This window comes from Balaenoptera borealis, assembly GCF_965194805.1.
Source record: "Balaenoptera borealis genome assembly, chromosome: 12".
In the NCBI taxonomy this organism is placed as follows: domain Eukaryota; kingdom Metazoa; phylum Chordata; class Mammalia; order Artiodactyla; family Balaenopteridae; genus Balaenoptera; species Balaenoptera borealis.
In genome coordinates this window covers 58374672-58402373 of record NC_138869.1, presented here as the reverse complement: position 1 = coordinate 58402373, position 27702 = coordinate 58374672, and the positions used below count along the sequence as shown (strand labels likewise).

General features: G+C 43.3%; 1 protein-coding gene and 1 long non-coding RNA gene across 5 annotated transcripts in view; one reads left to right on the top strand and one right to left on the bottom strand.

Moving 5' to 3' along the window:
- Positions 1-27702, top strand: part of TGFBR2 (transforming growth factor beta receptor 2) — a 94763-nt gene that overhangs the window by 44624 nt on the left and 22437 nt on the right. Inside the window, exon 4 of the mRNA XM_082348608.1 lies at positions 25472-26271. Coding sequence (XP_082204734.1) covers positions 25472-26271 — 800 coding nt within the window. The remainder of the gene's footprint in view (positions 1-25471; positions 26272-27702) is intronic.
- Positions 1-27702, bottom strand: part of LOC309608533 — an 87804-nt gene that overhangs the window by 44051 nt on the left and 16051 nt on the right. Inside the window, exon 2 of one of the 4 annotated variants that reach the window (XR_014232933.1) lies at positions 1286-6920. The exons of 1 other annotated variant lie outside the window; for it this stretch is intronic. This is a non-coding gene — a long non-coding RNA (uncharacterized lncRNA). Of the gene's footprint in view, positions 1-1285; positions 6921-26500; positions 27143-27702 lie in introns of those variants that run through there. 2 more of the 4 variants (XR_014232934.1, XR_014232935.1) reach the window with 2 other exon arrangements.

Here is a 27702-nt window from a genome sequence, read left to right as displayed (position 1 = left end):
GTTGCTGTGTTTGTTGCTAAGCCCCTTTGATGGCCTGGCCTCATTTAATCTCATAGCCACCCCATGAGGTAGGCACTGCTAGTATCCCCATCTTATGGATGAGAAAAACAAGCTCAGAGAACTGTAACACCTTGTCCAGGATCCCATGACTAGTGGGTGGCATAGCTAGGATTCATAATGGGCTGTGTATAAAATAAAACTTCTGTGAGGGTTTTTCCCCCTTCCTTCTCTTTTTATTTCCTTCTTTCTTGCACTCTCTCTATCTCTGTCTTTCTAAACAGATAATATATGTACATATTAAAAAATTCAAATTCGACAAACTGGATACAGTGAAAAGAAAGCCTCCTCTTGGTCTGTGATCATCCATTCATCCAGAGAGATTTTTCTGCATGGAACTCTGCATGGAAATCCTAAACTTGGTAAATCATATCATTGAGATTTTTTTTAAAAGTCAGATTCATTGATGTATAATTTACATAAAATAAAATCTACCGTTTGAAGATACTATTTTCACTGAATTGTGACTAATGTATATAGCTGTGTAACTACTACCACAATCAAGATACAGAACATTTTTGTGACTCCCAGTAAACTCCCTTATTCCCTTTTTCCATCATCATTGGGATTTTATCCTCATTTTAGAAATTTGGTTGCCTTCTTCCTGTATTTGGTGATTTCCATTTACTTAACCGAGGCCATGACCTCAGTCCTCCGAAGAATGGACAGGTGGGACAGCCCAGCCTCAGACAACAAGATACCACTGTGTTCCTTTGCCTCTATAGGCACCCAGGCCTAGTCTACCAAAAAAAAAAAAAAAAAAAAAGGACAAATGCCAACTCTTTGCATTATTTAGCACCGATTTTCTCTCCTGCTCCATGTTGCTTGTCTGTACGCCTGGCATGAAGCCTGAAGCCTGGCAGATGGTTTGGGGGAGGATGGGCCTCTACACAAGCCACCAGTCCTCCCATCTTCACTCCTTTCAGGTTCCCGGAGGTTGGTGTGTAGTGATGGCTTGTTTGCCTCTGGCCTTGTTCACCTTGTCGAAGCACCTTTATGTTCTATACCTGAGAAATGTGCAGAGAATGTATTGAAGATACTGAAGATTCGTTGAGATAATCGTCTTAAGGCCCAGAAAGATGATTAGATTACTGTCCCCAGGTGATGATGGCAGAGAGCCAGGAACACAGAAGTTAGGTGACTTGCCTGTAGTTACTCAGCTAGTTAGTGGCAGAGCTGGGCTACAGCTTTGGTCTCCAGACTCTCACCAAGGTCTGTGTCCCTAGTACAGGGTTTGAAGTCTGTATTCCGAGGCGCATCAGGGGCTGCTCTGAGGAACTGAGGGAGAAGGGAGTAAATCAGCTCTCCTTTACCTGCCATGTGTACCAAGCTTCAGCAGAAGATATGAATCACAGAAAGGTGTTGCCAGCTTTCATGAGTTTGAAACCAATGTTCCAAAACAAAGGAATTAAAGAGACCTTGCTGTCTTTCTTTTTGAACCAGGTACCTATCTTTTCCCCCAAAACCCCCCAGTGGTGCCTTGTGTTATGCCCGGTGGCTCCCTGCTTCCCTAAAGTAGATCAATTAGAATGAGGCCGGGGTCCGTTCTTCCAGCTGCTCTCCAAAAGTCAGGTCTCCCTGTCCTGTCTGATGATTCCTGCTTGGTGAAAGATGTGTAGAATTCTGAGGAAGTCATTATCTCCCCCTGAGCTCACCAAGCCCTACAATTCTGGTTAGAAGAGAAGGCATTTGTCTGGGTCCTTATTGATGTCTTGGTGACAGCTGTCAGTCAAACAAGCCCTGTCAGGCTCCTGGACCAAAGTGAGCCCAGGATGTGGGTGGGGACCCCAAGCTAACGGCTCCCTGTTCACTTGCAGATGACATGTCCACTTCGCAAAGTCATGATGTGGGTAGGATCGCTCATTAAGCCTTGAAGAATCCAAAAAACCACTCTGTTTTATTCATTTCATAAATGGTTTCCAAGTGCAGTAAAGATGCTTCATTTGCAGAGTGCCGGGCAAGGAGATGATTTCTGCTTGTTTTAGGTACGAAATAAACAGTCTAGTGTAATGGTTAAGAATGGATCTGTGGTGGGTTTCCGGAATTTTAAGGCCCATTCTACCACTTGTTCGCTTTGCCACATTGGGCCAGTTACCTGATGTCTCCTAGCCTGTAAAATGGAACTGAAACGGGGGGTGGGTGGGTTGCGGCTAGATTGTTACATGCAGTGCTTACGACAGCGCCCCATCTGTTAGCTGCTGGCATTATTTGGGGGTTTATATCCGATGGGGACTTTTGCTCACCCTGAGATGTGAAGCCAGGCCCGTCCGGCCCTCTGGTGTGTGCCAGCACTGAGGTCTGTGGTGGAGACTTGACCACAGTGTGCAGCAGGCCACTCAGACCTCCTGTGTATGGCGCTGCAAGGGTCGGTACCGCGCTGCAAGAGTTTGGGAGGGGCTTGTGTTGCTATAACTCGTGCCTCGAGCAGCTTCTGTCTTCTCCACGTGCCTTCACAGAGGTAGGGGGAGCATACCGAGTCCACAGTGTGTAATCAAACCTAACCACATCCCTCCATCGTCGGATAATATCACACATTAGGCGCGTTGTTCCTATTTTGACGCAGAGTCACAGTAGGAGGTGGCTAAATTCGAGTGGGAGGACTCACAGCGCCGTTCAGGTCAGTGCTCGGGGCGATCGCAGTTCTGTCCTTGCCAAAGGGCTTCACTCCCTCTTCCTCTTCTCAGCAGAAAGCTGCTTTGGGCCGCGTGGCCGCCTCATTGGATGGCTGTGCCTCTGTGGACCACTTAGTGCGGGTAGTGATACCTATGGCCTCGGGATGCCGTGGGGATTGAAGGAGGTGAAGCTTGGGAGGGCCAGCGTGGCAGTTGGTACACAGTAGGTGCCTCCATTCTCCCTCATTCCTCCGGATAAGGAGTGCACTCTTTGCTGGGGAGAACCCCTCCTCTGAATGGGGAACCCTCGCTACTCCAAGTGTCCACAGACCAGCCGCAGCATTGCTGGGCAGCTTGGTAGAAGAGCAGAACCTCAGGGCCCTCCTGGACCCACTGCATCAGTATCAGTGTTGTAACAGTGTCCTTGGTGATCTGTTCTCACACTGAAGTGTGAAAGCGCTGGTGTGAACTCACCCAGCTAGGAATGGAACCGGAGAACCAAAGATGGGTCTCGTTAGCTTCATGCTGGTAACTTGCCCAGCTGATCAGTCAGCCCAAGAGGAATACATTTGGTCTTAAACCTGGTCATTTGGAAATGAGCTAAATATGCTTTACTCCGTCCTTTCGTGTAACAGAACTCCCCACTGAAATGGGGGTGTTTTTCCATAGCGATAGTGAAGTCATTTTTTGTATGCGTTACAAACTTTGTGCCGGCCTGGAGCTCCGCGTAGAGAAGATGAGGTGCCTTTTCAGGAACATTTCTTTGGTTTCCGTGATAATGTTCACATACTTTATCTATGGGATCATACTCTACTATTTCCCAAAGCAAGAAGATATGTAGGAATACCTTCAAGAAGCATTTCACAAGATGTTGTTCTGAACTGGATCTGTTGATACAAGGGAGTTGTTTGGTAGCCCGGGGGAGCCCCGGACAAGGAATACGGAGGCGTTAAAAGGAGTTCGCCTGAATCGGTTTGCTCTTCAGTTGTTTGTTATCATCATCTGCTGGGTTAGGATGGTAACTTGGCAGATTGAAGGAGGTGTGCTTCTGGACTGCTCCCAGCTCCCAGATGGCTGGATCCCTGGCCATCCCACCTTTCCTCCTGACTTACAGCTGAACTGCTTCTTCTGGAAATGGCAAGTCTCCATGGCCATGAGGGAAAGGCAATCAGCATTAAACTCAAGCCTGGACTCTGAAAAGTTTGGTTTCAAGGCCAGAGTCCCACCCCCTTCCTTAGCTGAAGTGCAGGGGAGCTGGCACCATGCCCAAGGCCCAGACCATGGAAATCCCTAGAACAATAGTAGCGATGGTCTCTGCCCTGGGGTGAGAGCCTCCTGTGGTTGGTCCACCTGTGCTAACTGCTTTCAGGTGTGTTGCCTTGTTTCCTAGAGTCATAACTTTTTTTTTTTTTTTAATGTTTCTCAATTTGGGGTAATTCTCTTGGCTTTGTTTTCTTTATTAATTAATTAATTAATTAATTATTTAAATTTTTGGCTGTGTTGGGTCTTCGTTTCTGTGCGAGAGCATTCTCTAGTTGCGGCGAGCGGGGGCCACTCCTCATCGCGGTGCGCGGGCCTCTCACTATCGCGGCCTCTCTTCTTGCGGAGCACAGGCTCCAGACGCGCAGGCTCAGTAGTTGTGGCTCACGGGCCTAATTGCTCCGCGGCATGTGGGATCTTCCCAGACCAGGGCTCGAACCCGTGTCCCTTGCATTGGCAGGCAGACTCTCAACCACTGTGCCACCAGGGAAGCCCCCATAACTTTTTTTTGATGTCACGTTCTAGCATTTTTTCAAATTTATTGAGGTATAATTAACAAATAAAGTTGTAGATATTTAAAGTGTACATCATGGTGACTTGATATACACATACTTTGTGAAAGGATTCCCTCCATCTAGGCCGTTCACACATCCATCACCTCACATATTTTCCTTTTTGTCTGTGTGAGAACATTTAAGTTCTACTCTCTTTTAGCAGATTTCAATTGTACAAGACAGTGTTATCAACTATAGTCACCATATTTTACACTAGATTCTCATCACTCATTCATCTTAGAGCTGAAAGTTTTACCTTTTTACCAACCTCCCCCACCGCCCCCAGCCCATGGCAACCACCATTTTACTCTGTTTCTGTGAGTTTGCTTTTTTTTTTTAGATTCCACATGTGAATTATACCATGAGGTATTTGTCTGTCTCTGTCTTATTTCATTTAGCATAATGTCCTCAAAGTCTATCCATGATGTTACAAATGGCAGGATTTCCCTCTTCCTCATGGCTGAATACTATTCCATTGTATATACACCACATCTTCTTTATCCATTCATCCCTTGGTGGACATTTAGGTTGCTTCCATGTCTTGCCGGTTATGAATGATGCTGCAGTGAACATAGGAGTACAGATAGCTCTTTGAGATCCTGTTTTCATTTCTTTGGATAAATACCCAGGAGTGGGATTGCTGGGTCATATGGTAGTTCTATTTTTAGTGTTTTAAGGAATCTCCATACTGTTCTCCATAGGAGCTGTATCAATTTACATTCCCACCAACAGTGCAAAGGGGTTCCCTTTTCTCCACATCCTTGCCGAGACTTGTCATCTTAGTCTTTTTGGAGTCGTAACTTTTTTTATGCTGAAATGAAGCCCATGCAATTAGCTCGTCCAAACTTTTCATTTTACTGACAAAGAAATGGATTTCTAGAGAGTGGTGTGAACTTCCCAAGATTTCGCAGTTGGTTCTCCACCATTTGTCCACAGGAGAGTTGGAGAATCTTGTCTCTTTTTTCAGGGAGTACCATCAACCCTCCACGTTCAGGTGTGTGGGGGGTGCCTGTTAACAACAGTCTTACCCCCATGTGAGGCTGTGGACACAAGCCTGAGTGCTAATCTGTGCCCAGACTCCCCATTCAGCCAGTCCTGGGCAAGCAGCACAACCAGAGGCTGTACCATTCATGGGCTTGTTAGGAACGAGCTTTATAAATGACGCTCAGCAGGATGCTCATCTTTTGAGAAGATCGTGCTCTCCCCAGTGAGATTTTCTGGGTTCAGATCTCAGCTAAGCCATTTATGAGTTGTTTGTCCTTGGGTGAACCAATTTACCTTAGTTTTCCCCTCTGAAAAATGGGGATAGAAATAGTGCTCACTTTGAATAGGATTTTTGTGAGGATAAATGTGTTTATTCATGTAGGGAACTTAGAATAGTACCTGGCACAGAGCAACTATGCAATAAATTTTGGCTGTAAAGAGTTACTATTATTCCCCTAGATTCAAATGTCTTGTCTTTGGATTTAGCCAGATGAGTGAGGCACTTTGTACCAATGTTGTGTTGCATTCTCCCTCCTGAAAATTCCTTCTTCTGACTCGTCTGTAAGTACCATCCATCATCAGCAACAGTCCTGTGAATCAGAGGGACAGGTTCACGGTAAAGAACGCTGCTAAGGAAGCTGTTCTCTGCATTGTATTGTCACCTTGCTGAGGAAGCCAGGAGAAATTTCTCTCAGCTCTCTGCTTTGGAAAGATTATTCCCCTCATGAGGACATACTTGCTTCTGACCTTAAGGACACTTTGAAGCATATAGAGCTTCAAGTAGAGCAGGGATCAGCAAGCTTCTTTGGTAAAGGACCAGTTCATGAATATTTTGGGCTTTGCAGGCCAGAGAGCCTCTGTTGCAGCCACAGGCAGTATGTAAACAAATGGACGGACCATGTTCCAGTAAAACTTTATTTACAAAACAAGGCTTCAGGCCAACCCCTGATATACATGACCATGTTTTGTTGTATTTCTCCCTACCAGAAAAGCTCGAGTCATGCTTCTAGCAAATATGTGGGCGTGTACTTTGCATACTGACATCACCCCTGCTTGCCTGTTTTCCTACATTTACCTTCCATTTGTCTCGATCCCAGCTCCCATTTTTACTTTTTTTTGGTCTTCCCCCCACTACTGTGTCTATCTCTAGGTTGCATGAGATTTTTTTTTTTTTTTTACAGGATGGAACTGTCAGTAAATACGTCAGTTATATCTAGTTAACTTAGGAACCAGGACTCTAGAAACCACTCTGACTCAGAGCTCACCTGCTGTGGTTAAATGCTCCTGGCTGACCCACAAGCTGCCTGCAGGCCCCGCAGGACCCGGAGAGGCTGAGAGCGAGGAGACGAGCAGACAGGGACCCCTGGTAGCCACAAAGTCTCCATCTTTCCTTTCTCATTGTTGTCGAGTTTCTTTTAAATGAAAACAGCCTCTTTGGTTTGCAGGCCTAAAGCTGGCAGGAAGACAAATGATTTTTTTTTTTTTACAATATCAGACACGCGGTTTCCTGTCTCTGTTTAACTGGCTAGCAGATCATCTCAGCCAGCTGGGTCCCCCTGGACCTGTTGTGACCTTAATAACGTTGCTTCCCGCCATCCAGCAGACCCACTCCGGGGGTGCATCACGCGCCTTGCCTACTCTACGGACTCCTCTTGGCTTCTGAGTCGGGGAGGGCTTGGACGTGCTGCCTCCTTCCTCTCCAATCGCATTTTGTGTTCGTTCTGCTCCAGCATGCGGCAGCTGGCTCCTTGGGGGAAGCTCTGAGTTCCTGCGTGTAAGAAACCAGCAGAACGATGGTGCTCTGGCAGCTCTGGGCTCTGGGTGTGCTGCTGCCTTTGAACTGTGCCCTCACGACTCAAAATAGCTGGCTCGCCAGCTGTGCTTTTTTGTTTCAAGAGAAACAAACCAGATTTACTTTCTGGTCTCAATGCAAAAGGAAAAGAAACCTAAGTGTGGAAATTTGGTGGAGAAAAGTTGTTAGAAGAGGAAGAAAATTATGCATTAAAGTCACTCGTCTCATTCCGGGGAAGAGAAATCAGTTATTTGAGGGGATGACTCAGTGCTGAAGGAGACTTGGGTCGTGAATGAGTTAGAAGCATCCTCTGAATCCCTGAATAGAGCCCCATGTCTGGCCAAGGAAATCATAAAGATTGTGCATGCCAGAGGGCACTGTGACTCAGTCCAGTGAGGCTTAACGTGTATTTGAAGTGTCTTCAGGCAAAGCAACTGGCTTCTGTAGGTTTTTTTTTTCTTTTTCCCCTAAGCAGCAAAGTAAACAAAGATGCTCTGAGGCCAGATGTGGTTGCCAGCTGTGAATATTTCTACCCTGGGACCTCATCCTGACGTGAATCACAGCCGAGTGGAATCCATTAAGGACACAGTCTGTCTCGAATCCCATCCCCTAGATGTGAGTGACCAATTAATCAGTTGAGCCAGCAAGGCTGGCGTTGCTGCGAAGCTGTGGTGAAACGTCTGCAGTCTCTGCCCTCATAGCGGCCTTCTCGTGTTCTGTAAACAACACACAGATGGGTGATGGCAAAAAGGGTCCAGGAGATTGTTTGCTACTTTCCAAGTACCTCAGTGTCCCACCAGTGGAAAAACACTGGAGCTAGCTAACCACTGGGAAACTGACCCTCATTTCCTCCCGTCCTGAACTCCAGAGGCTGTATTTACCTCCAGTTGGACATCCGGCTGACTGGCTCTTGGAAAACCTTTTCTGATCCTCAAATAACTCTTACACCTTGCTAATTATGTAAAATCTCAGTGTTCCCAGCAATAATTATGCCTTATAAAAACTAATATTAACTTTTAAAGAAACAATTCATATTTGCTTCTTTACTTTAAAAAAATACATACACCTCATGCCACTGGCTCCAGTGTCAGGAACAATGGATCCTAAATTTAGTGATTAAAATTCCTTCCATGCCTTCTCTTTTTTCCCAGGTCCCATCCCAGTCTCCCGTCAGGCCGAAGTCGTTGTTCTCGGCCTTGGCTGCACATTGGAACCACCTGAGAAGCTTTAAAAATGACTCATTAACTGGGTCTTAGCCCTGCAGTTTCAGATTTAATTGGTCTGGGGCCTGGTGTCAGGATTAAAAAAACAACCCGCCAAGGTATTCTAATATGCAGCCAATGTTGGGAACCACTGAATTCAAGACAGTTTGTTCTGCCACATCTTTTTGTATTTTTCATCATGTTCCCCATATAACTTGAAAGAGGATGGTAACAATTAGAGAGCAGTAACCACCACAGGAAGTAGCTAAATTCAGCCCTCGAGGTTAGAGGAGAAGAAAAACAAGCAAACTCACACCTGGGTCCCCCCCCTCCCTGGGGAATAATAGGATTCCTTAATACAGGATGTCACTGTGCTTGCCACACTTTACAAGCAAGTACCTCAGAACGAGGCCACGGGCCTCGCTGGGTAGGCATCTGAGGTTTTAGAACTGGTGAAATGATACATTCAGGGCAGGCACACTTGCAGCCTGAAGGTGTGGATGGCAGGGTCTGGGTGCCAAAACCCAACCACAGTGTGGTTCAGGGGGAGCCAGAGAGAAGGCAGGAGGTGTTTCGGTGACGTGACAGGTATTGATAATGTGCATAACTGATGTGCTTTTCTAAAGCCGGTGGGTCTCCCTGTTGGAGAGGATAGTGGGGTAACTCAAGCCCTCTCTCTCTGTTTTCAGGTTTCCTGAAAACATGAAGGGCCCCTAGACGGGGTGGAAGATATGATCCAGACAGGCAGCCGGGACAAGAATGAGAGAATCGGGGCAGCTGGGGGATCTTAACAAAGCCCAAGCTAAGTTAGTGGTCAGAGGACTCTAACACAGAGAAGGAAATGAAAAAATCCTGCTCCAGAGAGCACAGGTCAGCCCGTGGAGGATAGATGTTCATAGGACGTGTCATTGTGTTGTGGGCAAAGCCTGGCACGTTTCAGGCTCTCTCTTCATGTGGGAAGGACGATCAGCACAGGGGAAGGAATGCCTAACGGCAGGGACAGGATCAGGGTTCTAACTGCCTGAAATGACCGAGATATGAAACTGAACAGATACACGTCAAGCCAGGCCTGTCTGTTCACACAGTTGATGGCAAAAGAGCAGCTTGTCAGAAAGCTGGCTTGGCATCTGCTCAGGCGATAAAGACCCGGGGGGTTAGAGGTGAGTTAAGGTCATTCTGAAATTGGGGTGACCTGCTGGAGAGAATCAAAAGGAAACGAGAGCACACAAACCAGCAGTAGTCTGCGCTCATTGGTAAGAACCGTGAGAGTCCTACTGTTACCTGTCTACACGGATTACGTCCCACGTATTGGAGCTGGGTCTGGTGAAACGTCACAGAGAATCTTGAGAAGCAAGAATGATTTCAGAGACCAGATCACTTTATACTTAGACCCGGCACGTATGGGGTGCCTGCTCCATGCTGGCAGGCGGGAGTCTGATAAACGTGCCAGACTTTAGGGTCTGATCAATAGGCCTTTTTAGGAGTGACTGAAGAAGACAGAGATGTTCAGCCTGAAAATGAGATGATTTAGGGAAATGGGTTAAATGCCAAACAGCATTTAATGGGGAATGGGTTAAATGCCAAACAGCAGTTTGAGAGCTGCCATCCCATAGAAGAAGGAGTCATTGCATTGTCTTTTGCTTTAGAGAATAGCACGAAAGCCAGTAAGTGGACTTCCGGGAAGGCCATATTTGATTATAAAGAATATATTTTAAAATATCCCAATGTTGAGACTTTCTCCTAATAGGTCTATTGGAGTTAGATTATGGTATGATTTATAGAGGAGTGGAGTCCCTCTGCCGTAACACTTATGACAGAGGTTTCCTCTGTACCTTTCAGGAATATTCTGGAAGAGGTTGTCATACTGGATTAGACTACATGTAAAACCCTTTTATTGGGGAGAGAGGTAGGGAGGAAATAACCTAAAGGAGACTCTGCAATGGGATGTGAGGTGAGGCAATAGCTTAGTTTTGAAATATGTACAATGGGAATAAAACAATCAAATGGACTGGAAAGAAGAATTCTTCCATCATTTGGGGAAAATGTATTCTCAAAGTCTGTCTAGAATGTCAAACAGTGCTGTCCATATGCTGGAAGTTAAATTAAGCCCTGCATGCCCGGTGAGCTACTGTCCTGTTGTTTAATTAAAATGATTTTTTATTGTTTGCCTGAATTTAATTGTTACTTTTTCTTGAGATGATGGATGGGGAATTACATCTCATTCTACACTCCTCTTGAAGTTCATTTGACTAGAACATTCTTACGGACCATTTTCTCATTGACTAGCCCTGAATACAATTGCCCTAGGGCTTTGCAAGCAAGTCCACTGTGAATTTTCTCTGTAAGAGGGAAACAACTCTGTGGCAGAATCCCAAGGGATGTTTGCTAAAGCAGTGCTTCTCAAACTTTACTGTGTAAATGAATCTCCTAGAAAACTTTATAAAATGCAGATTCTGCAGTCAGCAGTGTAAGACAGGGCTGAGATTCTGCGTTTCCAGTAAGTTCCCAGATGCTGCCTGCTGATACTGCTGGCCTGGAGGCACCAAGAGATCCCTCTTGTACCGTGCCACCAGAAAATATGCAAAATATTGGAACTCCCGAGTTAGAAAGTATGTATACAGTATGATGGATTGGGGTGTGTGTGTGAGTGAGAGATGGGGCAGTAACAGAGGAAAGCTGATAGGATGTGGAGTGTCACAGAATAAGGAGGCAATTTGCTTTGCTCCTTAAGAAATCCTGTATCTCTCCCTCTAGGGATCCCCATGTGTCTGTGCCCGGCTAGGGCTGTGACTCAGTAATGCTCCCTTTGTCTGTCAAATGAACATACTTGGAACATAGCCAGTAAACGTCTAGCGGATATCAGTACCTTTTGTTCACTTTCATCATTTTCTTTATTATAACTGGGTCCAACTTCACTAGATGTGATAAAACTGAATTTTGTCTCTGGGAAAACAGAAACCAAACCAGACAGCCAAAAAGCATCTGCCTTCCCTTCTCTCAGCGCAGCCAGACTGACTCCCTCCAAAGCCTTCTACCTGTTTTTCTAAAAAAATTGAAGTATGGTTGATTTACTTTAAGGTGTACAGCAAAGTGATTCAGTTAAACATATATACATATATATTCTTCTTCAGATTCTTTTCCATTATAGGTTACCAGAAGATATTGAATATAGTTCCCTGTGCTCTACAGTAGGTCCTTGTTGTTTATCTATGTTATATACAGTAGTTTGCATCTGTTAATCCCATACTCCTAATTTATCCCCTCTCCCGCACTTTCCCCTTCGGTAACCATAAGTTTATTTTCAAAGTCTGCGAGTCTGTTTCTGTTTTGTAAATAAGTTCATTTGTATCATTTTTTTAGATTCAACATGTAAGTGATGTCATACGATATTTGTCTTTCTCTACCTGGCTTACTTCATGTAGTATGATAATCTCCAGGTCCATCCATGTTGCTGCAAATGGCATTATTCCATTCTTTTTTATGGCTGAGTAATCTTCTGTTATAAATGTACCACATCTTCTTTACCCATTCTTCTGTCAATGGACATTTAGTTTGCTTCCATGTCCTAGGTATTGGAAATAGTTGCTGCAGTGAACATTGGGGTGCATACGTCTTTTCAAAGTATGGTTTTCTCTGGATATATGCCCAGGAGTGGGATTGCTGGATCATACGGTAGCTCTATTTTTAGTTTTGTAAGGAACCTTCATACTGTTCTCCATAATGGTTGTACCAATTTACATTCCCACCAACAGTGTAGCAGGGTTCCCTTTTCTCCACACCCTCTCCAGCATTTATTGTTTGTAGACTTTTTGATGATGGCCATTCTGACCAGTGTGAGGCGATACCTCATTGTAGTTTTGATTTGCATTTCTCTAATAATTAGTAATGTCGAGCATCTTTTCATGTGCTTTTGGGCCATCTGTATGTCTTCTTTGGAGAAATGTCTATTTAGATCTTCCACCCCTTTTTTAATTGGGTTGTTTATTTTTTTGATATTGAGCTGCATGAGCTGTTTGCATGTTTTGGTGATTAATCCCTTGTCAGTCGCTTCGTTTGCAGATGTTTTCTCCCATTCTGTGGGTTGTCTTTTCGTTTTGTTTATGGTTTCCTTTGCTGTGCAAAAGCTTCAGAGTCCCAAGTTCTTAAAAACCAACTTATACTACCTCTAAGTATACAGAATAGTGTCTGTAAATGTTTTCTTTTTTTTTTTTTCCGGCCACACCACATGGCTTGTGGGATCTTAGTTCCCTAACCAGGGATGGAACCCAGGCCCTTGGCAGTAAAAGCACAGAGTCCTAACCATTGGACCACCAGGGAATTCCCGGTATCAGTCAATGTTTGAATTGCAGAATCTGCTTTGATTATTCTTAGGGCTTTCCATTGCCTGATAAAATATTACTTGTTTGAGCCTAGAACTATTTTTTTTCCTTCAAATTGTCAAAAAAGGCAACTTCTCTGTGTGCATTGAGAAAATCATGAAATCGAATCTCAGCTCAGTGTGGTGTCTGGACATATCATGGTTTAGAGGCAAAGAAGTAATGTGAAAGTATATCACTTAGATTGTAGACTTGGAAAACTCAAGAGAAGTCCTCTTCCAAGAGCTGCGGGGACTTCAGGATTTGAAGTGCAGTCTCTGTTGTGTAATATCCTGCACAAAATGTGGCCTTAAACCCCCGGCAGCAAACACAGCGTGGCAAAGAGAGATGATTTGGGGATATACAGGAGACTTGGGATAAAAATCCTCAAATAAGCTTTTTTTTTTTTTTTTTTTTTGAGAAGCTTTTCTTTTTTTTCTTTCTTTCTTTCTTTCTTTCTTTATTTATTTGGCTGTGTTGGGTCTTCGTTTCTGTGAGAGGGCTTCCTCTAGTTGCGGCAAGCGGGGGCCACTCTTCATCGCGGTGCGCGGGCCTCTCACTATCGTGGCCTCTCTTGTTGCGGAGCACAGGCTCCAGACGCGCAGGCTCAGTAGTTGTAGCTCACGGGCCTAGTTGCTCCGTGGCATGTGGGATCTTCCCAGATGAGGGCTCGAACCCGTGTCCCCTGCACCAGCAAGCAGACTCTCAGCCACTGCGCCACCAGGGAAGCCCAAATAAGCTCTTTTAACAAAATGTACTCTGTGGACTTCCCTGGTGGCACAGTGGTTAAGAATCCACCTGCCAACGCAGGGGACACAGGTTCGATCTCTGGTCTGGGAAGATTCCACATGGTGCGGAGCAACTAAGCCCGTGCGCCATAACTACTAAACCTGCACTCTAGAGCCCACGAGACACAACTACTGAGCCTGCGTGCCACAGCTACTGAAACCCACATGCCTCAGCCACTGAAGCCCACATGCCTAGAGCCCGTGTTCCGCAACAAGAGAAGCCACTGCAATGAGAAGCCCGTGCACCACAGTGAAGAGTAGCCCCCGCTCGCCGCAACTAGAGAAAGCCTGCATGCAGCAACAAAGACCCAACGCAGCCAAAAATAAATAAATTTATTTATTTAAAAAAATGTACTTTGTGTTAGTCTCTTTGGAAATATAGGGTTTTGGGACTGAATGTAAGAGTGCTTTTAATATTGTGAACTTCCTGTCTTCCCGATATCAAATCATCCTTTAAATATAAATTATCTCATCAGAAAAGCGGCCACCTGTCAGTGGATCTGTGTGTACAGTAGATGAGCGAGCACAGTGACATCTGGAGACTAAGAAACACTGCCCAGGTGTAAAGGACCAGGCGAGATGAGGCTGTCGATGTATAGACCTTTTTTACCTGGTACGGCCTCCCTTTTGCCTTACTGTGCTGGTTGGTTGGGATCTGTAATTCATGTTGACTAGAAATAGCTACAGTTGGCCTCAGTGCCTGAACTGTTTTTCAAAGGAATGCATTTAAAATGTCCCCATTACAATAAGGTTTGCTGAGGATTGTTGGTATATATATTCCTTACGGAGGCCTTTAGCTTTGTCATATACTTTCTCTATATCTACTGAATTGATCATACAGTTTTTTTCTCATTTAAATTATTAATGTGGTCAGCGATAGGAGTTGTTTTCTTTGCATATTTGTTTTTAATTTAAAATAATACTTTTTATTTTATACCCTCAACTGGATTTGGGTTGCTGCCATTTTTATTGAGAATTCGTTTTTTTAAATCATGGTACACGAGTGAGATTGTTCTGTAATTTTCTTACATTCTTTTTGTCTGCTTTTGGTTGTACTATTTTCAGAGAACGCTTTTCCTATTCACTGAGTTTGTGTGACACTGAAATAACCTACTTCTTGAGAGTTCGGTGGCTCTCAGCTTCATCTAGGACAGGTGTGTGTCTGGGGCTTCGAGGGGAACACTGTTGCTCAAATGTTTTCGGATACTTTTTCCCCCAATTTTTACTGGAAAAAAATTAAACTTTCTGAAAACTTGAAAGAATGGAACAATGAGCCCCTGTATACCCTTTCCCTTTCTCTCTATTTACCATTTGTTAACATTTTACCACCTCCTCATTTCTATGTGTGTGGGGAGGCACTGGGGGTGGGTGTGTGGGTGTATTACGGTCCACGTTCAAATTTCCCCAAAGCAGTGGGGTTGCTGCTCTTCCAGTCAAGGACCACACGTGGCATTTGGTTATTTTGCCTCTTCAGTGTGTTTCTTGTTTTTTGTGACTCTGACTGGAAACAGGTGGGCCATTGATTTTATAGAGGCACATTCTGGATTTATCTGATGGTTCCCACTTGTTTAGACTACGATTAAACATTTTTCTAAGATTTCCACTGGCATTTTTATTGTAGGAAGTTTTTTTAGGGGGTTGGCAATTCCACAAAAATCAAATTCTGATGTGTATTCAGTCATTGATACTAAGAAATTTGACAGTAAAAGGCTTAAAGATAAAAAAATTAGGGTTATACTGTGGAAGATTTTTAACTACTCAATTTCTTTAATGTTTGTAAGATTATTCAGGTTTTTCTTGGGTCAGTTTTAGTAAGTTACACATATAAACTTTTAGGACTTTGACCAATATTGTTTTAAGTTTTCAAACTTACTGGAAAAGTTTTTCAGATCCCTTGAGTCTTGGCTGTGCCCGTGATTCTGTCTCCTCCGGGCCTTTGCCCTTGGCTATGTTTATCAGTCTCACCGAGGTTTACGGGTTGTGTTGATCATGATACAACCCATTCAGGGTGTTGTTGATTCTCCCTCTTGTAACTTTGTTTTCTATTCCACTGATTTCAACTTTTATCTTTACTCTCTCTTTCCTTCTCTTTTCTTTGGTTGTGTAATCTTGTCCTTTTTCTAAATGCTCGTATTGAAGCCTCTGTTGGCCAGAGATCCGGGGAGCGGCTGTCAGCATCCCTCTTGAATGACACTGCCCCTCCAGCTCGCCACTAACTGGCACAGCAGCCTGCTCTGCAAGGACCGCAGCTCACTGTACACACAGGCTTCCATCGGCACGTCTAGGAAATGGGAACTGATTCAGATCTAGCAGTGTGGCTGCAGGGGTTCAAAATAATCCACGTGAAACCCAGTGTTTGGCATTTAGTAGGTTCTCAATAAATGAATGCTGTGCTTTTAAATATTACAATTAACTTGACTTAATTAATGAGTTGAGACAGGAAATTCTCCTTTCCCACCAGCGTATCTCTCTTGAGCACAGTTTCCTTCTTTGGATCTCAGCCGGTTGCATATATATCCTGTTGCTTTAGATGAACATGTTGGCGTGTGAAAATCTCTGTGGTTAGTGTGTCACTGCCAACTTCAAGCATCTCTGTGGTTGTCTTGCAGTGTTCACTAACGCACTGAGGTGTACAGAAAACGAGCATCTGTATCCATTTCTGTGTCTTGGATAAATTACTATCATCTTGGTAAATTTTTGCCCAAACTCTTCATTGAGTGGAGGAATTGCAGAACTAATTCAAATATTAAAGTAGGAGCCCATCTGTGAAATTCAGCTCTGTTAATTTGGTTTTTATCAAGATGCATTAACCAACCCACATAGGCATTTTTACTCTTGGCCTTAATTTAATGTCCTTTTTACTATGTGATTTTTTAAAAAAGAAAAAGAATTATAGAGACTCAGTTTTAAGTTCCTTTTAGGAATCAGTGTTGGATTTGGGCCTCACAGAGGACTTGAAAGAGCCTGGGAGCTACATGTTTCCATTGTGTTGCATGTTGTGTGCGCACCTGTGTGTGCACGCCTGTGTGTGTGTGATTAGGCAACTTATTTACTTTTAAGTCACTCTGGAGGAACCTATACCAAGGAATTTCCCCTTGAGGTTTTCTGCCAGTTTGTGTTTTGTTTTTTTTTAATGGCGTACTAACATTTATCTTTGACATTTGTCCTTAAAAACTGTTTATTTATCAAGATTCTGACATTTGCAAATGGCTCCTTATTTGCAAGTCAGTTTGGCTCCTCTATGTGGGACACATTTGGTTGGAAAATTTTGGAATTATTAAACGGGCCTTTGGTTCATTGCTAGGGAGACATCTTGGTGGCGTGGAAAGAACAAGGGCTCTGGAGCCACTCAGACCTGCGGGAAACAGGCTCTTCTCAGTTTCTTTCTTTCTTTTTTCCCCTCTTTCTTTCCTTCCCTTCCCTCCCTCTCTCTCTCTCTCACTCCCCCTTCTGCCTCTCATTCCCCCCCCCACTTTGCCTTTCTCTCTCTCTCCCTTTCCCTTCCTCCCTCCCTCCCTCCCTCTCTCCCTCCCTCCTCACCCCTCTCCTTCCCTCCCTGCCTCCCTTCATCCCTCCCTCCCTTCCTCAGTAGTTTCCTCTATAAACCAGGGCAGTGAACAGAACCTGACTTGGCTGTTGAAGAAATAAAGTGAGATGCTGCTGATAAAGTGAATGATCTGTGCCCAGTTCGATAAAGCCCATGATAGGGGAGTTATCTCTGTTGTCCTTAAGAGAGTTCAGAGAATTTCCCGTCCTTTTCCACTGCAGAGCTCCCCTCACACATGACAGAATCCGCCCTTGTCCGTGGGGCACACAACATATCACCCCAGGAGGGTCCGTCATTGGCACCCGTTTCCTTCCTTACTAACTTCCCAGAGAAACAGATGAGTCTGGAAATCTCTGCTCTAGGAAATCCTGGCAGAGAGGCTAGGGCGTGATGCCTTCACTCTGCCCAGGGCTCTCTGGTTTTATGTGTGTGCCCTGGACTTCTGGGACGTCTGGCGAAGCCTGTGGATCTCTTCACAGTGATGTCTTCAAATGCATAAAATAGAATACACAGGAGTTCAAAGAAGATCAAACATAGTGTAATACAATTATCAAATATTTTATAAAATAAATTTGTGATGTAGTAATATTTACTTCTATAGTAATGGTTTAAATAACAAGATCTAGCATCAGATCGAACAAATTGAAATGGCTAAGTGATGAATATAAAGGATTCACCGAGGCCTCTGCAACACACGTAAAGCGGCATGAAAATATCTGTGGTTTCTCTTGGTGACAAAGTCACAGGTGTGGCTAATGCTGGGAAATGTGAAATTTTAGTTAAAGGTTAGAGAAAATAAAAAGATGTCATTTTGCCCGTTTAAATTTACAGACTCCCAGAAGTCTATCTCTGGAGCCCAGGCTAAGTCTGCTGTTAACAGTGGAGAGCCGCGTGTGTATGAACTCTGGAAAAGTTCTCCTCGTTTGTAATGCCCCCCAGAACTCTGTGTGGCTCAGTGTTACATAACAAGGGAGTGTCATGTGAACATCACCTTTTGAGCACTGGTTACCTGTGTGCCCAAGAAACAATTCATGGAGGGTTCCATATCTTGAGTGCCCTACATTCTAGGTCCTACGAAAGATTTTAGGGTTCTTCCTTGTGTAAGACTTTTACTTCCCAGGCAGGGAAAAGATGCATATTTGCAAGAACACTAGTCTACTCTGGTTCTTAGTTAAGAGCCAAGGGGAACAGTCTGCACACCCGACACGTTGTCTGAGAACTGCCCATAGTTCAGAGTTAAACCTTAGTGGACGGCCGTGAAATCACTTAGTCCAGCCCCCAGTGAAGAAAACCACTTTATCAAATTGAGAGCTTGTATAAAGTCATTCTTAATCAGCTCCCACTGATGTGAAGTTTAGAGACAGTATGGCATGGGGTTAAGAGCAGGGGTCTCTAATCAAACAGAGCTTGAGAAATTATTTAAACTGTCTGACCCTTAGCTTCCCTATCTGAAAAATTGGGTTTATAATAATAGCAGTATCTACCTCATAGGGTTTTTCTTTCAATTAAATATAAATGTCATATAAAACTATTGGCACACAGAGAAGTACATAATTTGTATTCGATAATTACGAGTTTCTGTGTAACTGGGGGCTGGCAAAAAGAAATATTTCCTGCTGGTCTCTGAGTAAAGGAGAAGCTAGCTTGTACCTACTATAGCTATAGCTGTTGGTTTTTCTAGGAGCAGCTCAAGGGTTAACTCTGAGAGGGTGTGGGTGGCTTCTGTTTAGATAAAGCCACATCCCAAAGCTTCCTTTCAGCCTGATTTGCTATTGTTCGGGTTTTTCACCACCTCTTTGAAGTTTCAAGTTTGACAGTTGTTAATAGATAATTCCTTCCCCACCACATTTTTACCTGTAGGTTTTCAAAAAGAAATCAAAGGAAATTTGAGGGGAAAGTAACACTTTGGTTTCTGACCTTGAAAGGGGGATTTCTAGAGTCTTCTTCAATTAATAAATTAAAGGAGATTTCTGTTTTTGTGTTTCCCTTAGCCTGAAGAAGACTAGAAATCAGCAAGGAAGACCCTTTTACATATATGGACAGGAATTAGAAAATAAAATTATCAGTGATACATGAACAGTTCATTTGGATGTTTTACACCCTTTAATGAATTGGAGACATAGCTAAGTAATTATGCAGTTAATATTTAAAATTTTTTCGTTGTGTTGTTTTCTCATACGTAAAAGAATATTCACATTGGACCAGAATGAAGTCTCTCCAAATTCTGCCAATGCATTGCAGGTTGTTAAAATAACACCAATAGAAGAGGGGCTAGTAAACTTTTTCTGTAAAGGGCCAGGTAGTAAATATTTTAGGCTTTCTGGGCCAGATATGATCTCTGTTGTATGAACTACTTCGTTTCTTTTTGTATTTAAACAACCCTTTAAAAATGAAAAATTCACAGCTCTTGAGGCTGTACAAGAGCAGCCTGTAAGCCCCGGGGCCATAGTTTGCCAACCCCTGCTGTAGGGCATAAAGAATGGGAGGGATTTTTTTTTTTAATTGAAGTATAGTTGATTTACAATGTTGTGTTAATTTCTGCTATACAGAAAAGTGATTCAGTTATACATATATATATATATATACATTCTTTTTTTTCATATTCTTTTCCATTATGGTTTATCACAGGATATTGAATATAGTTCTCTGTGCTATAGAGACCCTGTTGTTTATCCATTCTGTATATAAAAGCTTACATCTGTTAACCCCAGCCTCCCACTCCATCCCTCCTCCACCCCCCTCCCCCTTGGCAATGTTCTCTATGTCCGTGATTCTGTTTCTGTTTCATAGATAGGTTCATTTGTGTCATATTTTAGGTACCACATGTAAGTGATATCACATGGTATTTGTCTTTCTCTTTCTAACTTACTTAGTATGATAATCTCTAGGTCCATCCATGTTTCTGCAAATGGCATTATTTCGTTCTTTTTATGGCTGAGTAGTATTCCATCATTGTATATATGTACCACATCTTCTTTATCCAAGAATGGGAGGGATATTGTCCCACAAAAGTAATTATTCATTCAGCTTCTACGGGAAACATTTGCTGAGTACCTAAGTGCCCCGCCCTGAGTCAGCTGCTGGGTAGAGAGTGGTGACCAATATGTGTGGCTTTACCCTTGTAGAGCTTACTTTTTCATGGGAGGAACAAGCAATCAGAGAATCAAACCCATTTATTTATAAGACATTCTATGTTGTTAAAGACAAGTGGCCACCTGGAGAAGACACGCCCATTGGATAGTTCAGATAGTAGAGGTGGAGTTATAGGAGGGGAACCTTATTTTCTGCTGCATCTCAGTATCATTTCATCTGTCCCCCCAGTCTTGATCTCCAGGTTCATTCTTTGCTGGACAAGAGAGACCATCCATACTTCTGCACAAGATCTTCTGTTTCATTTGTAGTTCCAATCTTTCTTGTAATCGCTTTGTCCCACCACACTGAAGCCTCTAGTCCCACCTTCCCTGGGTCCCACTCAAGCCTGACAGTGTAAGAACTTAGGTTTTCAAGAGTCAATCACCAAATTGTTTCCTTCTTCCTATTCTTTAAAATTTTATTGAAGTATAGTTGATTTACAATGTTGTGCTAATTTCTTCTGTACAGCAAAGTGACTCAGTTACACATACGTATATATTCTTTTTTCATATTCTTTTCCATTATGGTTTGACACAGGTTACTGAATATAGTTCCTTGTGCTATATAGTAGGACCTTGTTGTTTATCCATCCATATATAATAGTTTGCCTCTGCTAATCCCAAACTCCCATTCCTTCCTGCCCCTACCCCACTCCCCCTTGGCAAGTCTGTTGTCTATATCTGTGAGTCTGTTTTTGTTTCGTAGATATGTTGATTTGTATCGTATTTTAGATTCCACATATAAGTGATATCATATGGTATTTGTCTTTCTCTGTTTGACTTACTTCATTTAGTGTGATAATCGCTAGGTCCATCCATGTTGCTGAAAAATGGCATTATTCTTTTTGATGGCTAATATTCCATTGTGTGTGTGTGTGTGTGTATACACACACACACACACACACCACATCTTCTTTATCCATTCATCTGTTGATGGACATTTAGGTTGTTTCCATGTCTTGGCTGTTGTAAATAGTGCTGCTATGTACATAGGGGTGCATGTATCTTTTTGAATTATAGTTTTGTTAGAGTATATGCCCAGGAGTGGGATTGCTGCATCATACGGTGACTCTAGTTTCAGTTTTTTGAGGAATCTCCATACTGTTTTCCATAGTGGCTGCACCAATTTACATTCCCACCAACAGTGTAACAGGGTTCCCTTTTTTCTGCACCCTCTCCAGCATTTGTTAATTGTAGACTTTTTAACGATGGGCCTTCTGACTGCTACGAGGTGGTACCTCACTGTAGTTTTAATTTGCATTTCTCTAAAAATTAGCAGTGTTGAGCATCTTTTCATGTGCCACTTGGCCATCTGTATGTCTTCTTTGGAGAAATGTCTATTTAGGTCTTGTGCCCATTTTTTGATTGGGTTGTTTTTGTTGTTGTTGAGTTGTATGAGCTGTTTGTATATTTTGGAAATTAAGCCCTTGTCAGTCACATCTTTGCAGATATTTTCTCCCATTCTGTAGGTTTTCTTTTTGTTTTGTTTATGGTTTCCTTTGCTGTGCAAAAGCTTGTAAGTTTGATTAGGTCCCATTTGTTTACTTTTGTTTTTATTTCTATTGCCTTGGGAGACTGACCTAAGAAAACATTGGTACAATTTATGTCAAAGAATTTTTTGCCTATGATCTCTTCTAGGAGTTTATGGTGTCATGTCTTATATTTCAGTCTTTAAGCCATTTTGAGTTTATTTTTGTGTATGGTGTGAGGGTGTGTTCTAACTTCATTGATTTACTTGCAGCTGCCTAACATTCTCAGCACCACTTGCTGAAGAGACTATCTTTTTCCCATTTTATATTCTTGCCTCCTTTGTTGAAGATTAATTGACTGTAAGTGTGTGAGTTTTTTTCTGGGCACTCTATTCTGTTCCATTAATCTGTATGTCTCTTTTTGTGCCAATACCATGCTGTTTTGATTACTGTAGCTTTGTAGTATTGCCTGAAGTCTGGGAAGGTTATGCCTCCTGCTTTGTTTTCCTCAGGTTTGCTTTGGCAGGGTCTTTTATGGTTCCATATAAATTTTAGGATTTTTTGTTCTAGTTCTGTGAAAATGTCAGGGGTAATTTGATGGGGATCACATTAAATCTGTAGATTGCTTTGGGTAGTATTGCCATTTTAATAGTATTAATTCTTCCAATCCAAGAGCATGGGATATCTTCCATTTCTTTGAATCATCTTTAATTTCTTTTATTAATGTTTTGTAGTTCTCAGCATATTAAGTCTTTCACCTCCTTGGTGAAGTTTATCGCTAAGTTGTTATTTTTTTTTTTTTTTTGATGTGCTTTTAAAAGGGATAGTTTATTTACATTCACCTTCTGATATTTCATTGTTAGTGTAAAGAAATGCAAACAGTTTCTGTATGTTAATCTTGTATCCTGCTACCTTGTTGAATTTGCCTATTCGTTTTAATACATTCATGTATCTTCCTCCAAAATAGTGATTTTTTTTTTTTCTTTTGGTTGCTGGAATTCTGATGTTTGGGGGTACTTTTCATGTTTTTAGTGGCATCACATAGATGTAAGACCTAAGGCTTTCATCTAGAATAGTCAGTGGAAGTTGGCATTTCCACTTAGAACTTCCCTTAAGAATAGGTAGTTAATCATAGGGCCACTTGACATCGTCTTAGTTTCATTTCTCTCTGTGCTTCATTAAGTGAAGGCATCAAATACCATTTAGGTAATGGATTCCCTTTGAGAGATTATCTCTGTTCCACCTGGACTGTATTCTCATCACTTTTTAAAATACACCGCCAGTGGGTGAATACTGCCAATTATATAATTATGAATCCATCCTTGGACGTGATGTCTGGTCCCAAACCACCTACCCAAACTTTCCTCTCTCTTCCTTTGTGCACAGTTGTCAGTTTGGGACTCCTGCTCTTCCTCAGGTAGATCCTGTATTCTTACTTCTTCACATAACATTCCTTCTGCCATCACTGACTGCTTCCCATCCTTCACTGGCCAGCACACAGTCCTTACCACTGTGCCATCCCTGTCTCTCTGTCTTTCCCACACTCCAGCATAGATGGGGGCACGCATTAGCTTCCATCCCAGACTGCTGGATGTTGCCAGGCAGGTGTAGACACATCCTAACTTCTCTGCTGGGTCATCCCCGCTTTGAGGGCTGTCCCATCCCCTAGTAGGACCTCAGTAGTGCTGTGTTTAATGAATGAATCTAGCTTCTGAGCATGAGGACTGCTCCTTAGTGGGCACCTTTGAGAGAAAATGAATGGCTGATAAAGTAATAGAATTCTGGCATCCGTTCCCAGTGGAGACAGGCTAGCACAAAGCTCTCCCTGAACTATAACTATGTTTTCCTGACTCTTGCCCACTGAGCATCTCCATCCACGTTCTTCTTCCCAAGAAGAAAACTATTTAACCAGAGCCAACCAAGGCCAGCTCATGAATCAAAGTTTGAGGAACAAGACATTGTAGTTACTTAGCTGGTGATAAGGGCTCTTCTCCATCCCCCACAGAGCCTGCCTCAGTGGTCCCAGTCAGGAAACTGGCCTGCACTTCCTTCTATAACTTCTCTCACTAATGTTTCCATTATTGCTACTAAATATCCCTGTTCTATGAAGCTATAAATCACATGACACTGAAAAGAGAAACATTAGGGGGATATAAGGTAACTGACTTCCAAAGAGACCAGTAGGCCCAGAGCTGATGTTTCGTGGTAGCCTGGGTGTTGAGCAGAACAGGACAAGTTAGAGTTTACAAAAGAGCACAGACTGCGGCAGGACTGTGGCTGTCTCTTTGTTTTCACCAGATACCATATACATGAGCACTTTGGAGGCAGGAGTTGTCATTTTCTATATTCCCAAAACCTCCTGCAATGCTTGGAGCTTAGTGAACGCTCAGTAAATGCTTCATCCATTTATTCAACACTTAATAAGGCCCTCATGTGTGCTAAGTGCTGGTTACAGTCATGGAGAAGAAAGGCATGGTCCCTGGCAGCATGGAGCGCTCAGTCTGCTGGGGTGGGGAAAGTAGGGAAAGGCAGATATGAAACCAATAAATGGAGTCATAGTTATTTAACTCAAATTGTGCTCACTTGTTGCACAGGAAAAATGTGGCATGCTATGGGAATATATAAAATAGAATGTTTTCCTAAATTTCCTTTAGGGAGTGACGTTTAAGCTGAGTTTTGTGGGGTTTTTTTGTGGGTTGTTGTTTTTTTTGTTTGTTTGTTTGTTTGTTTTTAGCAGAGAAAGATTTATTGCAGGGCCAAGCAAGGAGAACAGGTAGCTCATGCCCACCACCGCCCCCCCCAAAAACCCCGAATCTCCCGAAGGGTTTCAGCAAAGCATTTTTTAAATTGAAGTATAGTTGATTTACAATGTTGTGCTAATTTCTGCTGTCCAGCAAAGTGATTCAGTTATACATATTGGTACAGCCTTTTCTTTTAATATTCTTTTCCATTATGGTTTATCCCAGGAGATTGAATGTAGTTCCCTGTGCTATACAGTAGGAACTTGTTGTTTATCTATTTTATAGGTAATGGTTTGCATCTGCCAACCCCAAACTCCCAATCCATCCCTCTCCCACCTTCCCTACCCCTTGGCAACCACAATCCTGTTCTCTGTGTCTGTGAGTCTGTTTCTGTTTTATCGATAGGTTCATTTGTGCCATATTTTAGATTCCACATATAAATGATATCATATGGTTTTTGTCTTTATCTTTCTGATTTACTTCACTTAGTATGATCATCTCTAGGGCCATCCATGTTGCTGCAAATGGCATTATTTCATTCTTTTTTATGGCTGAGTAATAGTCCATTGTATATATGTACCGCATCTTCTTTATCCATTCCTCTGTCGATGGACATTTAGGTTGTTTTTATGTCCTGGCTATTGTGCATAGTGCCAGCAAACCATTTTTAAAGACCAGGCGTGGGAGGGGCATCCCAGGGTATGTGATTAGCTCGTGCACAATTCTCTGATTGGTTGATGTTGAGTTTTGATTTCTAAGATGAGTTTTGAGGGAAGAGTAGGAGATATTGACTAGATGGCCAGAGGCAGGCAAGGCTGGACAAGTGCACAATAGCATCCATGCCTGTAATAAAAACTCACCATATGTTGTCCACAAAAACTATGCTGAAGGTAAAACCTACGATGCTTGGGGTGTGGACCACTTCCTTCCAGTGCACACCTGCTGACCCAGCTCCTTCTCTCCTTTGTTTCCACCTCAGAATACGCCACCAACAACCCCGACTTGCTGTTGGTCATCTTCCAAGTGACAGGTGTCAGCCTCCTGCCGCCGCTGGGCATCGCCATTGCTGTCATCGTCACCTTCTACTGCTACCGCGTCCACCGGCAGCAGAAGCTGAGCCCGGCCTGGGACTCGGGCAAGCCGCGCAAGCTGATGGAGTTCAGTGAGCACCTGGCCATCATCCTGGAGGATGACCGCTCCGACATCAGCTCCACCTGCGCCAACAACATCAATCACAACACAGAGTTGCTGCCCATTGAGCTGGACACCCTGGTGGGCAAAGGGCGCTTCGCTGAGGTCTACAAGGCCAAGCTGAGGCAGAACACGTCTGAGCAGTTTGAGACCGTGGCCGTCAAGATCTTCCCCTATGAAGAATATGCCTCCTGGAAGACGGAGAAGGACATCTTCTCGGACATCAACCTCAAGCACGAGAACATCCTGCAATTCCTGACAGCTGAGGAGCGCAAGACGGAGCTGGGCAAGCAGTACTGGCTGATCACTGCCTTCCACGCCAAGGGCAACCTGCAGGAGTACCTGACGCGCCACGTCATCAGCTGGGAGGACCTGCGCAGGCTGGGCAGCTCGCTGGCCCGTGGCATCGCGCACCTGCACAGCGACCACACGCTGTGCGGCCGACCCAAGATGCCCATCGTGCACAGGGACCTCAAGAGCTCCAACATCCTGGTCAAGGGAGACCTCACCTGCTGCCTCTGTGACTTCGGCCTCTCCCTGCGGCTGGACCCCACTCTGTCTGTGGATGACCTGGCCAACAGTGGGCAGGTAGGGCAGCCCCGGCCCCCTTGGGCCCCTCCCCTTGCTACTGGCACCCCTCCCTCTCATCTCCATCAGCCCTGCACTCTGACACTGGTCCAGGGAATCCAGTTAATCCTGACTGCACCCCGCTCTCGTGCCAGGGTACCTCTGCCAACAGCAGCATTTCTCTCCCTGGTTCTCCAGATCCTTACCAGCTTAGGACAGGCATTTCTCCTTGAGTCAGTCCTCATTTCTCTCCCTGGTTCTCCAGATCCTTACCAGCTTAGGACAGGCATTTCTCCTTGAGTCAGTCCTCATTTCTCTTCCATTTGGACATTATTTTCCTTTGCTTCAAACACTGCTAGTACTGTATCTCTATCTTTTTCCTGTCTTAGGGTTGTACTCAGCCCTTGCTACTCTGTAATCTTGGTCCTTATATTGGTTTTTTTGGTTTTTTTTTTTTTTTTTTTTACCATTTTAGAAGGCAGTCTCCTTGAAGTCCAAATCCACATCTATTTGGTCACATCCATCACAAGGCCTTGAACAGGGAAAGTGACCAATAAGTATTTGTAGAGTGAGTGACAGACTGGGTGAAGGAAAAGTTCCTCTTTTGAAGCATCTCACAGATTAAAATTGAAACCTTTTTGGTTAAGGAGCTATCAGATACTAACATTACCGTCATTCTTTATGTTTTACACGCCAGAAGCTTGGCTGTGGATTAGAGTGAAGTGTTGAGAGTGCCGTTGTTTCCTCTAACTAGGCTGAGGGGAGTGCTTTTGAAGCATCTAGTCACTGCTCAGGCAGCTTTCCGGGTCCATGGCCACACATCCAAGTGTAGAGAGAAACATGTTGAAACACGGACAGATTACTGTGCCAGGGTAACAAGTCATGCAATGACCTATTAAAAAGAAAAATTTCTTCTAATTTATGCCAATAAGAAGCGTTATTTGGGGTGATATTATCAACTCACTTGACGTTCCCTGGATCCTTGGGAAGATAGGACTTCACTGTTATTTAGTCAATCTATACAAGCTACATTATCAAACATTCAAGTGATTTTTTTTCCCCAGAAGCATTTCTTCTATGTTCCTATGTATTGCAGTGTTTTCATACTACCAGTCATCGTTCAAATAAAACTACATAGCATGCCCATCAAAATTATAAAATGACCAGGTTTGGGCTCTTAATGGAAATACTTTCATACAATTCAATTTAGCAGAGATTTTATGTAATTATACGACATGCTCGGCACACTAGAATGTGTAATGGGGTAAACAAAGAAGATTAAGACAATTCTCAAGTGACAAAAAATTAATGGTAATTATTATTTCACCACAAATCTTGGAGTTACAAGGGTGAAAAAATATTTAATTTGCAAAAACAAAAATCAGCATCAAAAATATCACTGATGTGGTCACTCAGGTTCTCTGCAAGGATGTTACTGTATACGTGATACGA